At 36.9% G+C, this 16413-nt stretch overlaps 1 protein-coding gene across 1 annotated transcript in view; it reads right to left on the minus strand.

Annotated features, from left to right (window-relative positions):
- iqgap2 (IQ motif containing GTPase activating protein 2) overlaps positions 1 to 16413 on the minus strand; it is a 44817-nt gene that overhangs the window by 20500 nt on the left and 7904 nt on the right. Inside the window, exons 3-14 of the mRNA XM_017451814.3 lie at positions 8792 to 8948; positions 8348 to 8425; positions 7302 to 7378; positions 5141 to 5208; positions 4418 to 4531; positions 3817 to 3995; positions 2807 to 2894; positions 2488 to 2651; positions 2146 to 2233; positions 1582 to 1742; positions 571 to 737; positions 189 to 313 (exon numbers count right to left, since the gene is read on the minus strand). Coding sequence (XP_017307303.1) covers positions 189 to 313; positions 571 to 737; positions 1582 to 1742; positions 2146 to 2233; positions 2488 to 2651; positions 2807 to 2894; positions 3817 to 3995; positions 4418 to 4531; positions 5141 to 5208; positions 7302 to 7378; positions 8348 to 8425; positions 8792 to 8948 — 1466 coding nt within the window. The remainder of the gene's footprint in view (positions 1 to 188; positions 314 to 570; positions 738 to 1581; positions 1743 to 2145; positions 2234 to 2487; positions 2652 to 2806; positions 2895 to 3816; positions 3996 to 4417; positions 4532 to 5140; positions 5209 to 7301; positions 7379 to 8347; positions 8426 to 8791; positions 8949 to 16413) is intronic.

Raw genomic sequence — 16413 nt, forward strand, 5'->3', positions numbered from 1 at the left:
TATGTATACTTATGAAGTGTAATAAAAAAAGAAGATCAAGCATAATATAGTCGTGTTAATTGTCTTGTGTATCAATTGTGCAATTGAATAAATGTTGCCATTTACATGGTTCTTATTGCCACAAGAGTCTCTTTGTTTAAGTATCTGAAAGCTGAATGTAAAACAGTACATCTGCAGTGAGCCCTTACTTTCATGTTCCTCATGAACCTGAAAGTTTACAGTGTCAATGCACTTCTGAACATCGTTCCATGTGAGAAACTCCTGGCCCCGAACAAGAGATTCTGCTCTATGTTTTATCAGTGTGTCTGCATACCTGTTGGAAAATAAAACATGGACTAATTTCAGATTTAATTCCCATTATGATTATGAAACAAAAATAAAATAAATAAACTATTTGTTGTATTTGCTCATCCAAGATTAATGCAATTATAGAGAAAGGGACACAACCTGATCTTGGATCAGTACTCTTATTTTCAAACACTTGAAATATATGGCCAAATATTCTATTTCTAACATCAAACATCTGAGTCAGGCACTTAAGATGTACGTAATTGCCAGTCTCTTTTTTACCTCTGCATATTGTCATGGTCAATGTTGCTGAAACCAAGTGGAGAGTCAGAAAGTTGCTCGCTGACAGCCACAACATCCTTAGTGTCCAGCAACTCGTTTAAGACAGCTACCGCTGACAGCATCTCGACAGCAACACACAGCGCCTCATGGCTCAGATCTGCCTTATTCTGAGGCACAAGTCATTCCAATGACAGTTGTCAAAATCAAGAAAAGAAACCTGAAGTCATGGTCATTCTGGATTAACAATACTCAAACACCCAAACCATAGTAATCAGTTATTTGATAATTGTACTGTAGTGTCTGTTTTTTCTCGGGTAAAAATAAAAAGTACGACTGACTTTAAAAATTCACTTAACTTACATACTCATGATAATATTTTCCTCTATATTTTATTTAAGTCTCACCAATGCTCAATCACGATCCCAAAATGGCTTTCTATTAACTATACAGTACACTATGCGCACCACATGGGGTATAATGTAATGAAGTTTACCCTGCTAAAGACAGTCTCTTGTAGTGCAAACTTGTATTTTGAGTATATTTTAACATGTCAGTGTTCTTAATCTGGGATGGACTGGTGTTCCATCCAGGGATGAATTCTCCCACCTTGTGCCCAGTGTTACTGGGACAGGTTCTGAATGCACCATTACCCTGCACAGGATAAAGCGATTACTGAAGATGAATGAATAATTATTATTTTTATTAAATATTAAATAGTAATATATATATATTTGTTAATATTAAATATTAAATACTATTATACTTATTATTCCATCTTCTCTACGATTAAACCTTAACAACGTGTTTGTGTGTTTGCTGCCGCTACCAAAGACCAACTGACCAACAGGATCTAGATAAGTGCCATGGCATAGATCCATATGTTAATGGAAAATAAGCTAAGGTAAGGTTAAGGTATTTTTTCCACACCAACAGATCATATGTAATAAACATGCAATTCATCACATACTCATTCTCATCAACAGTTTAAGCACTGAAATCCAAAAAGATGACCTTTGAGTTTTTCTGTAGGCTGAAGAGTTCAGACTGGTACAAATTGGCAGCAGTGGGATACACCAGGGGCAGCTGGGCTTCTGAGTTCATCAGCTCCTCTACTGTATTCTCTGCAATGCCCTGACGAATGGCAGCGTTGATGGCAGCAACAGACTCCTGCTCTGTGGCCATCAAAATAATCACATACAGATACTTTTTCACAGCACAGCACTACATCAAAGCCACCTTTTACATTTACATTACTTATTACTTATAATGACATTTTGTTGGTGTTAAAATACTACAGTATTGCATAAGTGGTATGGAAAATGGATGGATGGATGGAAAATACTACAATATTATCTGTCAATACTACTTCGTGGTGTGTTATGCCATGTTCCTATGTTATGCCCCATTGCCACGCACTCCCTCTTCTGAAAGACATTAACCATTTTTGGCCATTTAACTGAAAATTAGCATGCCATTTCTGCATGAGGAATCTTTACTGCAGAAGATTTATTGCTTGAAAAACTGACAAAAGGTCTGTTTCATAATGTATGAGGTAAAGGTAAAGGTCATGCATACTTCGTCTCTCTGCTTCAGCAAAGTCATTGCAGGTGATCACGGCCCTCTGAATCTCATCTCTTTCCAGCTGAGCTGCAGCACCTACCTCCTGCAGAGAAGGATGTTCTTCAGAGTCACAAGTTACTTTCTTCATCATATTTTTAATCAACAGCACTAATTAATTCATTAACAAACACATTAAACAAGCCAAATGATTTCAGCTAATGCTAGAAGAAGCCAGAAGTGGTCAGACCAAAAAAAAAATCATTTAATTTGTTGTGGGTCCCCAGTGCACACCTCTACTGAATAACTTGTTAGCTAATGAGAGTGTGGTTACTTCAATATTTTTATAGCCATTCTCACCTTAGCTTTGTGATCTCTATATGAAGTAAAGTGTTCCAGGTAGCACTGAGAGTTAGCTTCTAAGATACTGAGAATGCCCAGGGCAGGTAGCCTGAGGGCAGCCAGGAGAGCCTCTTTATCCTGGAAATCAATGGTCTGATTCACCTTCTGCACAGCTGCAAGCACTGCAAAAAAAGGATGCATATTTTCTGTATGACAGCTGAGAAAAGCTATTCTCAATAATTAACCCTTTGTCCAGAATGCCTTTTATACTGAAAATTGCAATTGAATTGAATGAAGTTCATGGAAAGTAAAAATCAGAGTAATTTTGTGCACTCACTGTTGACAAAGTTCACACTGTTTTGGATCTCCTGCTGGGTCAGTAACTCCTCATATACATCCCTCTCTTCAGTCGCAATGGAAGAACGCTGGGCAGACACAAAGACAAACTAATTTAGTCTAATGTAGGATATTAGTCATAAATAGTGACCATGAGAGGTTTGTAAGTTTGACAAAATTGATATGATGAGTGCTTCAGTTACCTGTATTTAAGAATATAAAAGCATTAATAAGTGAGGCACATACAATCATGTGCTCTTTGACAGACAATTTGAGTAACCTTAAGTTCTGACCTGGTAATACACCATTCAAAAAGTCAGCAAATGGACTCTTGAGGGAGTTGTATTATTTTTGTACCTAGATTTTGCTGATGTTGCTGATAATGGAATGCTTGACTTTAAGGGAGGCTCTAGGGAGAAGTTTCCAAACCTAAATGACCCACTTTGCACAGTCCTTTAAAAAATTTGCTTACCTTGCTTTTTGTGTTTAACAACATGGACACAAGCACTTTTATTTCTCAGTGTGCTACTCTGAATAATTGCCATTCTACCTTTGAGAATTGTGTCTGGAAATGCCTTCATATTCAAGTCGGTGTAATAAAATCAGATGCGATACAGTCATGTGAAAAATAAGTGCACCCCATGAAAATTGTTGGCTTTTTTTGACATATCTGGACATGCAAACATTTTATCCTCTTTGAAACAGTAACTATTAATGAAGTTGATGTCTACAAATTGCCTTTTATGTCTTAAAATCTTTGAACTGAAAGTAGCATGCACCATCTATTCTGTAGGCACTAAGACATAAACACACGCCATATCAATCTGTAATGTGGAACATTACAGTTTTCTTCAAATGTTTCAACATTTTCTTCCTTGAATAATAATAAACAGCTGAGATTTGCACAGTTACTACGTCTGTGTGATTTGTAGCATTAGTCCTGTACATAATCTTTTACCATTGCACTGTTTAAAATTATTATTATTATTAAAAAATGTGTCCATGTCTTACATGTCCTGAGGCAAGGTTCTCTTTCCTCCGCTTGGCCTGGCTCAGTGTATCTTGGTAGTCCTGCGCTAGTTCCTCATTGGTGTTCCTCAGCATCGCATTCGGGTTGTGCAAAGCTGACATGGTGCCTTCAGCCTGACCTTTATCTATGGCTTCGTTAATGGCAATAACAGCAGCATGCACTGCAGGCAGAAGACAGAAAAAGAAGACAGATTAATTAGGAAAAACAATAAAGACATATTTTTAGGGTTACCAGTAGACCAATCAGTAAAGTTTCTTTCTTAATTAGCCAATATATATGTCATTTGTTTGTTTGTTATTTGCAATACGTGTATAAAAATACTCAGTAATCCAGTTCAGTAGATCAACAAATGGTTAGTCAACTTTTAATTGGTCAACCAGGAAAATGCTTAATATTTACTATAGTATACCTTGTATTTAAAGTGAAAGTTAATTAGCAAACTTTGGGAACAATATGGTCAACACAGTTACTTCATTTGTAACAGTTTTAAAGTACTTACATTGGTAATGTGGCCCTGTGATAATTCTCTAATTTCATATAGCCAAAGTGGATTATTTCCCTCATATGAGTTTATTTACTCACAAGCAGCTTCATCCACTGAGAGCTCATTTGCCAGGATGCCGCCGATCTTGCTGAAGGCTGGCATCTGGATACCATACTTCTCCAACTCTTTCCTCATGTTACTGATCTCCTCCTCTGGAGAGAGGAAACACTTATTTTGATTCACTTAAAAGCATGTAAAGTTTTTCAACTCATGTAGCATATCAGTAGTGGTAATACTTTTAAAAAATGGCATTTCCTTGAAAATGGTGCAGAACCACACTCATTTTCATTCATGCATCAAGAAATTGCATCCTTTCTTATCATTTCTGTCTCTTTCCCATCAGCAAGACATTTCAAATCATTTGAACTACTTGGCATACTGCTGATCATTATTATGAGGAAACCTTACTATGAGGTCATTAAGCAATAAAACAATGGGTGGTAACACCACATCAGTAATTGTGATAAACAAATTGCAATTAAGCCAAGCACAGGTAGTAATTACCTGGCATTATTGCCCACAGGCTTGGCCTTCTGTGCTTTTATGTTTTTGTTATGTATATAGTGAGTACCTGCCAGACAGAGTGCTTATGACTGATGAAGAACTATGTGATGAATGTGAAGAATCAACTTTACCAGTTACAAAGATTTTCCATATTAATGGAGTCAGAATGATAATGTGAGATTAGTGTATAATTTTACTGTTTAGCATGTAATTGTGCGAGTTTACAAGGCACCAAGACTAGGATCTGTTGTGTATACCTGTGAAGTCCACTTTCCCCAGTAAGTCTTGGATTTGTGGTGCAATTCCCAATTTATAGAGATATAAACTGTAAGAAAACAAACAAACAAACAAACAAAAAGACTGTTATGCAATTACAAACAAACATGAGTATAAGGAAATCAAAGACCAGATTCTATGCCACAACATCACATAAAGGTCTCTGAACAAAGTATGAAATGGTACTCCATTTATGCTTTAAACTTGAAATGTAATGTGATGCAGACCGTTGAACAAAACTTGCCAACCCATGCCAGACATACTGCTTGAAATGAGGAATAATTTAGCATTGACAAGACAATATAAAATGTGAAAGTGTAATGGCGTGGTTTCTAACACAAGAGGTCAGTATACAGCAGATTCGGGTCTTGAATATGTTGCAGACATACTAGAAGAAATCCTGCAGCCTGCATGTTACAGGTGCTTGGAAACTCCATTAAAGTTTCATCTACCTGCTGATAAAGGATAAGTAGGCCATGAATCATTAAAGCATTTACTGTGTGCCTGGATATGTGTGAAAGATAAGCTTGCATGCTTCCTGTACCTTTGACTTCTAAAGACAATAGACAAACAAAAAAAGAGATTTCTTTCTTTGTTTTATTCAACAGGAGGGGCAAAGGGTGAAATGTTTAACCCCTGGCACAAGAGAAACAGCTTACAATGACTAACCAAGACTGTGAGGCTCACACTAATTAAATTGTTTACAGCCTTTGAGCTAGCTTGGAGAGGGGAGTGGAACTGTATTTTCCACACGCATAACTACAGATTTAAATTTTATTTTAAGCATCCAATTAAAAAAAAAAAAACATGCATATAGGCATTGCACATTTAAACACAGGATAAACACAATGGAGAGGGTTTGGATTATTTGATGCCTGTGGCTATTTCCTCTACTTAGGAGGGGGGGTTTCCCTGGAGCCATGTGGTCTCAAGGCTGCTTAGTCCAGCTGAGAAGCTGAGTTGACTATAGGGTCAGGAAGGAAATGCTTCTGTGAGGAAGAGGAAGGAAGCCAGACAGGCTCAGGTGGTGAGAAACAGAGGGATGCAAGGGAGAGAAAGAAAGTACAAGAGCAAGAAAACACCATAAAACAATTACTACAGCCAGACAGGCCTTCCTGTTGTCAGTCAGTAAACACATTGACATGTATTTGCTAATTACACTTGTGCGTCTGCTTAGCAGAGGAGGCTGCTCAAGATTAATTTACATTGTTAGGTCCTGCTATTGGATTATTCAGACGATGGATTATGAATATTTAATTGCATGTACAGAATTGAATGTCTTATTAAATAATGGAACAGTTTACAGACCTTGGTAAATACAGTTAGCCATACACAAGAATATATTCATGATGTCCAATTGAACTAAAGGGGTCATGTGTTTGTGATGATCCTCAAACCTTCCCTTTGTATGATGATGAAATGCTATGGGGGGCGCTGTTGACTTTTAGGTCTGTATGACTTTTGTAGTATGTATGTAACATGTAGCAGAAAGGAAATAAAAACCATCTCTTTAGACAGGTTTCCTGTTAGGCTCGGCACCTGATATAACAGCATGTGTCATCATATAAACAAAGAACATGCACTGTTTGAAAGACCAAAACGTTGTGGAAATTGTTGTCTACTACTTAATCACAGCTATTGATTATGGATTAATGTTTATTGTTAATCTTATAGACAACAAGACACACTGTGAATCTCATACGAAATAAAAACAAGTAAGTACATAATTTTAACTGCATTTTACCAAGCCTTAATGTAGATTTAGAGAAATAAATATTCTGAGGATGCAGTACATGCCACTGTAGAGACTTTACAGGCCACCTGATAACAATAAGATCTGCTGCTGTGTCAAAACGGCAGGAATTGACAGGAAACAGTGACAGGAAATGACTAAAAGCATGCAGGAAGTAAACCAATGGGGCTCTGGAGATGATGTACCACAGGGCACTTGTCACTGAAACCATCAAGGATGTGAGCTTTATATGTTGGGTGAGGTTGCCATGGCAAGTGCTTAAGCAACACAAACCACATGAGCTAGCATTTTGCGTGCGCCATTATATCAGGTTAGTGTCCTATAGCTATGTAGGTATAGTCGTTTCTGCAGAGAGAATGCGGTAAGAAAAAAAAATCCATCTGCAGTACCTGAGTGCATGAATACAATAGATCACTTTGGGCATGTTTTTACGATCATACACGTCAGTTGTCTCAGGATAGAATATCTGAAAGGAGAAAGCAGTATTAGTCTTCATGACTTCATTTCATGAAGCAAAGAAATTTATTTCATATGTTGATTTCATCTGCTACCTTTTCATAGATATTAATCATATAAATAAAGTAAAGAACAAGCTTGGGTATATAAGCAATGTGAAAATGTAATCAATTTTACTACTCAACTGCAAAAACAGATTTCAGCAGAACTGTCGATTAGCCACATGTTTAGCACGTGCAAAACCACTGTCAGACTTCAAAACATGGCTGAGCTAATTATTCAGAAAAGAACTGATTTTGAAATTTCACAAGTATTGCTCAATGTTAGTTAGGGAATAAAAAAAGAATGCACTGTATTATTGCCAAAAAACTATAGTTTAGCACATCTTTAATATTAAAACCTGAGGAAGACTTAAGACCTGTATTAGTTTTGCACACTACACTGGGTTTCACTTTACAGCTCACTGCAACTTTCCCACCCTTGAGGGAAAGCTTCTGCCAGGTATTGCAAACCCAAACACTCTTTGCAACTAGGCGCAAGGTGCAGAAGCACATAAGCTAATTAGGTAAACAACTAGCATTTCCAAACTTGAGGACTGCCTGTCACCCAAAGAGGTACAATTTATTTATATAAAGGGCCTCGCAGAGACATTAATAAAAAAAAAGGATTATTGTATAACATGTAGGATAATAGCTTTACTTGTGCTTATTAATAATCATGCATAGGTTTGACCCTCCATTCATCTCACACTACAGCACTGATGCAGTATAGTGCATCAATGCTGTAGTGTGAGATGAATGGAGTGTCAAAACTCTGAGTAAACTATAGTGTAAGGTTTTGGTTTTATTCTGCTTCTGGTGAGTAAAAGTGGAATAAACCTCAATGTAATTTCAACACAAATATAAAAGTGTGAAGATGTTATACAAGCAGTGCATCTGGGTGAGTTTGTGTCTGTGGATGTATTTACATTAAGCCTCACCTTTGGAAAACCAATGGACTCCATAGCTCTGAGCCACTGAACTGTGTTGTCTGTGTGTCTGAAGTGTAACCCCGTGTGCTGGCAACACAACAAAGAAAACACACAATGGACAAAATACACAATTAGTCCAGAGCAAATTTTTCACTCTTTAATTGTCTATGAAACAGCTGAATATACTGTGTTATTGTTTATTTCTTCATAGCAATAAAGTCAAACTGCTATGTTAAATACAAATCAGTGGTTTATCTCCACTCGTGGGAATATTGAAGAAGTGAGATTGTCTGTGATGCATGAAGGATACAGAGCTTCCTGTGAATGCAGTGGGACTGGGACATATGTGTATATAGCTTCTCAAAGTGTTTAAGCTTGGTGAATCGTATGTTCACTTACTGACACTAGTCCAGTTGAATTTGAAAACCTTAAATTTTAATTCACTCTGCATACCTTGTAACGGGTCTGGTCTCTGTCGTAGATCTTCTTGTCAGAAACCAATTTGGGAGCAAAGAATTTTGCAAGTTTGCCGAGGTAGACGCCATTCCTCAAGCCCTCCTCGAGCTCTGTGGTGGAAGGAAGTTCCTCCTCCAGACAGGCCTCCATCCACCTGAAAAGAAACAATTTTTAGATGATCTCAGATCAAGGCTCTAAATTACAAACCTCAAACCAAACCAAAAAAGCCGACCTTCGTCTCTCTTGCGTACTCTTACATATGCTGGCAACACGTGACTGAAGAAATATTTTGTCAGCAGTCTGAACTCATAAAAATGTGCAGTACATTCCTTTAGTAGAAGCATTAGAAATTTTCTCCTAGGCTTTTAGTACAAATTAAACTTTAAACTCTCAGGAGCCACACTTACAAGTGAGGTCTACTTATGAAATATTCATAGTGAACTAATATTAGGCTGATGATGGTAGATGGTGTTGGTATAATGCCAAAGGGTGTCTTTAGCTACAGCACTAACAATCAGGTATAACATTCTACTGGACTATGTCAGTGATCTGAGCTATATATCTGCACAATATTCCCCTTAATACACACACAACAGAATTTCAGTTCCTTAGTGCTCACCAAGTGCAGCCCTGTTTTAGAGATAATGTCTCGCTTCCTTACACAGATGGCATTCACTTTTACCATTGGAACCTTGTACAGTAAACAAATGAAACCTTGGACTGTCCCTGAGCTCAGACTGTGACGCCAAATGCAATATACAAATTGAGGATATCAGTGTTTAGCCCAGCTAGTCAACATTGACTTTTGCACAGTGTCCAGCAGTTAACAGTCAAGGAAGAGCTTCAGTAATACATTGTGATAATCTAACCAGTAGAGGTCTGATTTGAGTGAGCTTTCAATTTTTCTCCTAAAATCAGAGAGATTACATTTCCTTCCTGCCACACTAGTTTGGCAATGAAGTGAAGAGTAGAGGAAACATGTAGTTTTTGTGTTTGTGAAAGCGAAAAACAATTACACATGTACAAGTGGTGTAGCACACTGCCACTATGTCCATCTTGATCTGCTTTGTGTTCCAAATATTTGCATCTGTACCTATATTTGGATTTAAACCTGAAGCAGGTGTGGCTTATACAGGAATGACTTTTTGTTTTGATATGTGTGGAGTGCTGGGGTCTATTTTTTTTAGTATTTTTGTTTGTACCGGCCTTCTTTATATCTGACCGATTGGCCACATGTATTTGAACCTCCAGATCATGTGCCAACCGATGCCCTATGAAACTTTCTGGCAAGCTTTCTTTAAAAAAAAAAAAAAAAAACTTTAGTGTGCACCGTTTTCATATAAAATTTAGAAAGCATTATGTGTTCATTATGAATAATATATTCTTATTCGGTTACATCCCTAACATGCCCACAGAACTACAGATACTGATACACAATAATTGTCAAATTCAGTATCTCTAATAAGCAAGTTCAGTTAGAATGACAGAAATGTAATATTACTGAGCTAACAAACACAACACGTTAAAACAAGGAGGATCATGCTATCAAAAATACAGATCCCTGATTCCTGAAAACGCTGGTTAAATGAAGCAGGCCAGTGCAATTTCCTTTCTATGTGGCAGTCACTAGTCCATGACCCACTGAACAAGTGACCCCTGACCCACTAAAACAAGGCTCCATTGTCATGGCATCTACACTGGTACAGTTTTTTCCATGCCTGTGTAGGGGTAATGGCAATATCCCAGGTGCTTTCAAGCTGTCTTACTAATTGAACTCAATGTCTTCATTTTTCTCAAAAAACATGGAGAAGACCTTTCTTGACATTTCTGGTTAGCTATTATCTACAAAGGAGGATGATGCTTGCTTGAAATGGAGAAAAAAAACTTGATTTAAATTAACTTAAATTAACTTGAGTGGAAGAGAGCTATTCGAATATACAATTTGCTTGAATTCCCACCAAAAGATTATACTGCATTACAAAGAGCCAAGCTGCATATGAAATGAGCTGAGTTAGGAGCATTAGCTGAAATACAAGCGCTGGCATGACGTTTGCAGAACTTGTGTTAATGGTTTGTGGGAATGTTTAAGGGTCTGTATTAAAAGCCTATTAGGTGGAATAGGCGGACTCTCAAATATCTTAAGCAAAACATCATCTTTGTTGCAGTGCATTTTGTTCCTTATGAAGATTGCCTCACTACAAGTTTCAAGAACTGGAATGTATACTATATATATATCGTTAAATATAATTTCAGTTTTTAGCATTTTGTGCTTGTTTTATTTAACACTGGTCATGCACACATTGTTATTTAGCTTTTTGATGCTGTAGTTTATGCATGCACACTCATGTTTGTATTACTCTTTACATCTTACTACATGTGCTACATGACTTTCAGGGCAGTTTAATTAAAAACAACACAGATGGATCAACAATGGCTGAGACAACATGCTGCCCCATCACACATCAGCAGTTCTGCTGCCTCCTCCCACAAGCTTTGCTCTCTGTCAACACAAACTGATAAGTTGGACACTGATACTCTCTCTCATCTAGAATGATATTATCTGATTACTGTAGGTTAACTGAGGATTTCAGCTAAAAAGCTGAAGGATAATTCCAGTAATTTCAGTTTTCTATTTTGTGTACAAGTATATCAGAGAGCATGGTGTTACTTCTTAACTAGGCCACCAGTTTCAAGCTGTACATCACATTAAAAACAGACAAATAGAACTCAAACCGCATGCATAAACCCTCTGTCAGTGAGAGATTTTTATTGTTCAACTGGGGCCCTTACAATAACACTTTGTCTTCAGTTTCTAAACTTGGCTTTGTCTGACTTGAATGCAAAACTTCCAACACCAACATGAAAACACAATGAGACAGAAATAGAATTGTTCTCTTGGTGTTAAGCAGGAAAAAAATATGTTTAATATTTTAATTTGGTTAAATGTCTCTTAAATGAACATCTTTGATATGGGGCTCTAATTGTGAAAGGCAATTTCTTTAGATATATTTTCAGATCCCATCAACTACACACAACACAAATCATATATGTGAACACAGGAAATAACGTCTGAAAGTACACTGTCATCACCCTCGGATATTACAAATTATACACACTGTCCATTTTATTAGGAGCACCTGTACATTCATGCAGTTATCAGCCAATCATGTGGCAGTAGCACAATGAAAAAAAAAATCATGCAGATACAGGTCAGGAGCTTCAGTTCATGTTCATATCAAACATCAGAATGAATTAAAAAAAAGTGATCTCTGTGAATTTGATCATGGCATGGAGGTTGGTACCAGAAGAGCAGGTTTAAGTCTTTCATAAATTGCTGATATCTGGGATTTTCACACAGAACAACCTCTAGAGTTTACACAGAATGGTGCGAATAACAAAAAAAACATGTGCAGAGGGTCTGCAGGCTGAAACAACTTTTTGATGTCAGATGACAATGACCAGACTGGTCTGAGCTGACAGGAACTCTATAGTAACTCAAATAAGCACTCTTTACATCAAACTTTCACATCAACACGATACATCAGTCTTTGAGGTGGATGGGCTAGAGCTGCAGAAGACCACATTGGGCTCCACTCCTGTCAGCCAAGAACAGGAATCTGAGGCAATTATGGGCACAGGCTCATCGAAACTGGACAGTTGAAAATAGTTGAAGATCTCTTCGTGTGTTTCCAGTCTTCAACTGTCCAATTTCGATGAGTCTGTGCCCATGAAAACCTCAAGTTCTTGTTCTTGGCTAACAGAAGTGGAACCTGATGTGGTCTTCTGTGAACTCCTGACCTGTATCTGCATGATTTTTTGCATTGCACCACACGAATGTGCATGTGTACAAGTGTTCCTAATAATGTACCAACTTTGAGTGTACAAACAAATGCTTATAAAGTGCAAGCTTGGTTACTAAGAGAGGATATAGGTTTACACTAGGAGTTCAGTATGATATTGATATCATATTGAAAACTGAACTCATCAGCAGGTCCAAATAGGGTCCAGGATTATACATCTTTCCTATTAGTTTCACTGTAGTTACCGAATCATTTATGGTAGTTACTAGGCTTGTGTGATAGTACAGTCTAATTGTCTCTACACAATGTTACATGATATTACATTATATTAATGATATTATATTACAAGACCTGACAAACTTTACACATTTTGCGTACTGACGAATCTTCACAATTCAACAATGGAGTACAGTAAGATGAATTATCATTCAATATAATCCCAAACAGACGCCTTTTCTCCCTAATAAAACGTGAGATCAGTCAATTGACATGTTAATCTTGAAATAATTTGTGCAGGTGTTCTGAACTCTCCGATATTAACTGACACTGCCTTGAAGCCCTGCCACCTTCTCTTCCACCGCACATGCTTGTGCGATGCCCACACTGTCTGTCAAGGTGAAGAATGAAAGAATGTTTGGAGTTCATTAAAGTGAAATCAAATCAATCAATGTATACTTGACTTATCTGTAATTAGACAAGTGTACAGTTAACATCAGGTAGCTATACTTATTAGGGATGCCATCGAAAAAAAAATACAAAATGGTCAAAAGCAACACTTTTTTGCCTGAAAAAGAAATAATAATGAAGATTTTGACCTAAACAGTTTGAACAACAAAGTGTCACATCTAACACTACTATATCGCACAAGCCTAGCACTTACTAGGGATGCACCGATACCACTTTTTTCAGACCAAGTACAAGTACTTACATTTGGGTACTTGCCGATACCAAGTACCGATATGAGTACTTCACACTTTGCGGAATGCCCCACATCTGAAGCATGTCATCAAACGCACCTGCTATGGCTTGGCCGGTGTGCAAACCCCTAAACTGGATTGCTTGTAAAATGACTCTCTGGGGAGTAAAATCCTCATCAGTCCAGTGTGCTGTTAAACCTATAAGAGACATTGGGTTGACACTGCTAGTCCAAATATCAGTGGTGGAGCTGAAGGCCAAAATGTCCTGCAACAGGTTCCTGATGTGCTTTTTCACAAGTCATGCAGCTTTGGTAATGCAGTATCTGTAATGTGGTGACGGCTGGGAATCTCATACTTCGGCTCACGCAGACGTCGAAATCCTGTATTATCTACAATACATTTAGGGCCAATACTGAGAGATGCATCAACCCAATAACTGAGTTCGCTAAGAATCTAACCTCATGCTAATACAACTTATTAGGAGTTCTAAAGTGTGTCAGTATTTTCACTGAATTTTACATAAATGAAAAGCTATGACAACTTAAGTCCTATGACCAATCACTTCAACTTTAAACATTCATTTGTGTGAATGTGAATTTTAAAAAACTGTTTGTGTACATCGGGGAAACTGCATATCAACTGTTATTTTTCTGTTATTTTTTTTATTTTTGTTGTTTATTTTTAAGTGAACAAACCTGCCCTACTATAATACATTACAAATTTAAACAGATAACCTTACTATATTGGTATAAAATTTTGAACTTAATTTTACAGGTTTATAATATATTTTTGCAAAAGTTTCTATTTCAGTTGGTCTGTGTGTTTTATATATAATTTAGTTTTGTGTTTCATTTTTACTTCCTAAAAATAGTTGCTACTTTTGGAGAGTAATTCTGACTTGAAACTGCAAACCGGAAGTGCAAGCAACTGTCATTTTATTACTGACTGTCATTTTATTACTGACTGTCATTTATTTACTGACTGTCATTTTATTATTATTAAAATTAATTCTTAATATAGAATGTACAAATACCTGGAATTAATCACTTATTATTACTGAGGAAAATCTCATGTTTAATATAATACAATTCTAACAATAGGTTAGATCAGTAACTTGTAATAATAAACTCCTGACTTCATCAGCATGAATACCAGATTGCCAACAAAAAGCAAAGCATCATGTGTATCAGAGGAAGGAAGGGCAGAAAAAGACCCTGCCCCTGTCACCATGCCAACAGTGCTGTACACTAGGTGACTTTATACAGTAGGGAATAAAAAATATATTGTATATAATGTAGTCACTTTCCTTGCTCCTCAAGTAAACTTGTAAACAAGACTGATCAATACTTGTCCCCCTAAAATGAATCCACAGCTGTATGGCAGAAACAACAGTACTGTATATGTAAACTGGCTAATAATACAGGCTAAAGGGCTTAGAGAAATTTGAAAAAAGTGCAATTTGACATTGTTAAAGTTACTTCTATAATCCACTGGGAGTAGGACTGAGACTGAGATTACAGGTAGTTATATATCTAAAAATGTAATTGAGTTCAAAATCTGAAAGAAAGTAAAAGATTTGATTGGAGGAGTAAAATAAAGGCTGTGACTCAAAGACAAGTGTCTTAGGGATTAGAAGTGATGTGCACAGTAGGCATTCACACTTAACATCACAACCTCTAGTAGACTAAACTCATAGATCTTTAACGTCATACAGCACCAACAGTTAATGGGAAAAAAGTTTTCCCAAAGGACGCTTATCTACAAAGTACACATGGGTAAACATGTATTATTTACTTAAGTCAGCAGGTACAAAGTCTCCTCAGTAAAGCATCAATGTGTAGGAGGGAAAAAGGTGTGGGAAAGAGTGTGTGCCTGTCAGCTGACAAGCTACACACTGCCACATACATGTCACTAAAATTCAGAAAAGTAAACATACAGGAGTGTGGAATATAGAGGTGGGACAAAATAAGAAGTAAAAACAATCATATACCTAAATGTAACTGTTTTGGTCATATCACATTATATTTACAATATTATAACATTACACAAATTAAAGTTTTAAAGCATTTAGATTCGGAAAACAATTCATAAAACTCAAATGTACCATCTATTCTTTTCACAGTATACTGGGTACTGTGACATGCCTAGTAGAATTCAACACAAAGGAGGTTTGATACCTATAGAGATTTGTTCAGTAAGATTTAAAAAAAAAAACTATCATACCTCACTCTTTTATACAGTATATATTCGATGGATAACATGTGGCACTGCAGGTGTCAAGTATTTTGCGACAATGGTCAAGTTTCTGTGACTCATAATTTCCAAATAGAACAGTAGGACATAATGCCTGTAGGACTTTTACAGGCCGATTAGTGACCAGCACTATAATCCTAATGCAATTTGACAGGTTTCCTGGAACAGAGGCTTTGGGTAGAGTCATGGGCAAGAATCACGCAATCTGTGTGGAAAAGCAGCATGTGAAGCCTTACTCATGGCTGTATTAACTTTGGTTGCAGTTTTGACTCACAGGGGACTGAAGATTTTGGCTAACAGGTCAGAATGGCTCAGAACAATTCATGCTGCATGTTTTGTCCTTTATTTATAATGCAACTGATAACTGCTAATGCATTAATCTTTTTTATTAAATGAGCATGTCATTTTAAAAATACACTGAACTCCAGCATGCACTAGCTGTCATCAGTAGGGCTGGGTAGCAAAAAAACTGGTACACAAAAGGTAAAGACTGAAGCATTTTGGCATTCTAAGAAAGTCTCAAACAATTTGGTGGCATTGTTGATACTGTGGACAAAAATGACACCATAAAGGATTATTTAAAACATTAAAAAGAAAATGAGAACAAAATAGCAAAGACTTTAGAGTCTAATTGGCTTCTTGATGCATT

Source organism: Ictalurus punctatus, chromosome 22, assembly GCF_001660625.3.
Source record: "Ictalurus punctatus breed USDA103 chromosome 22, Coco_2.0, whole genome shotgun sequence".
In the NCBI taxonomy this organism is placed as follows: domain Eukaryota; kingdom Metazoa; phylum Chordata; class Actinopteri; order Siluriformes; family Ictaluridae; genus Ictalurus; species Ictalurus punctatus.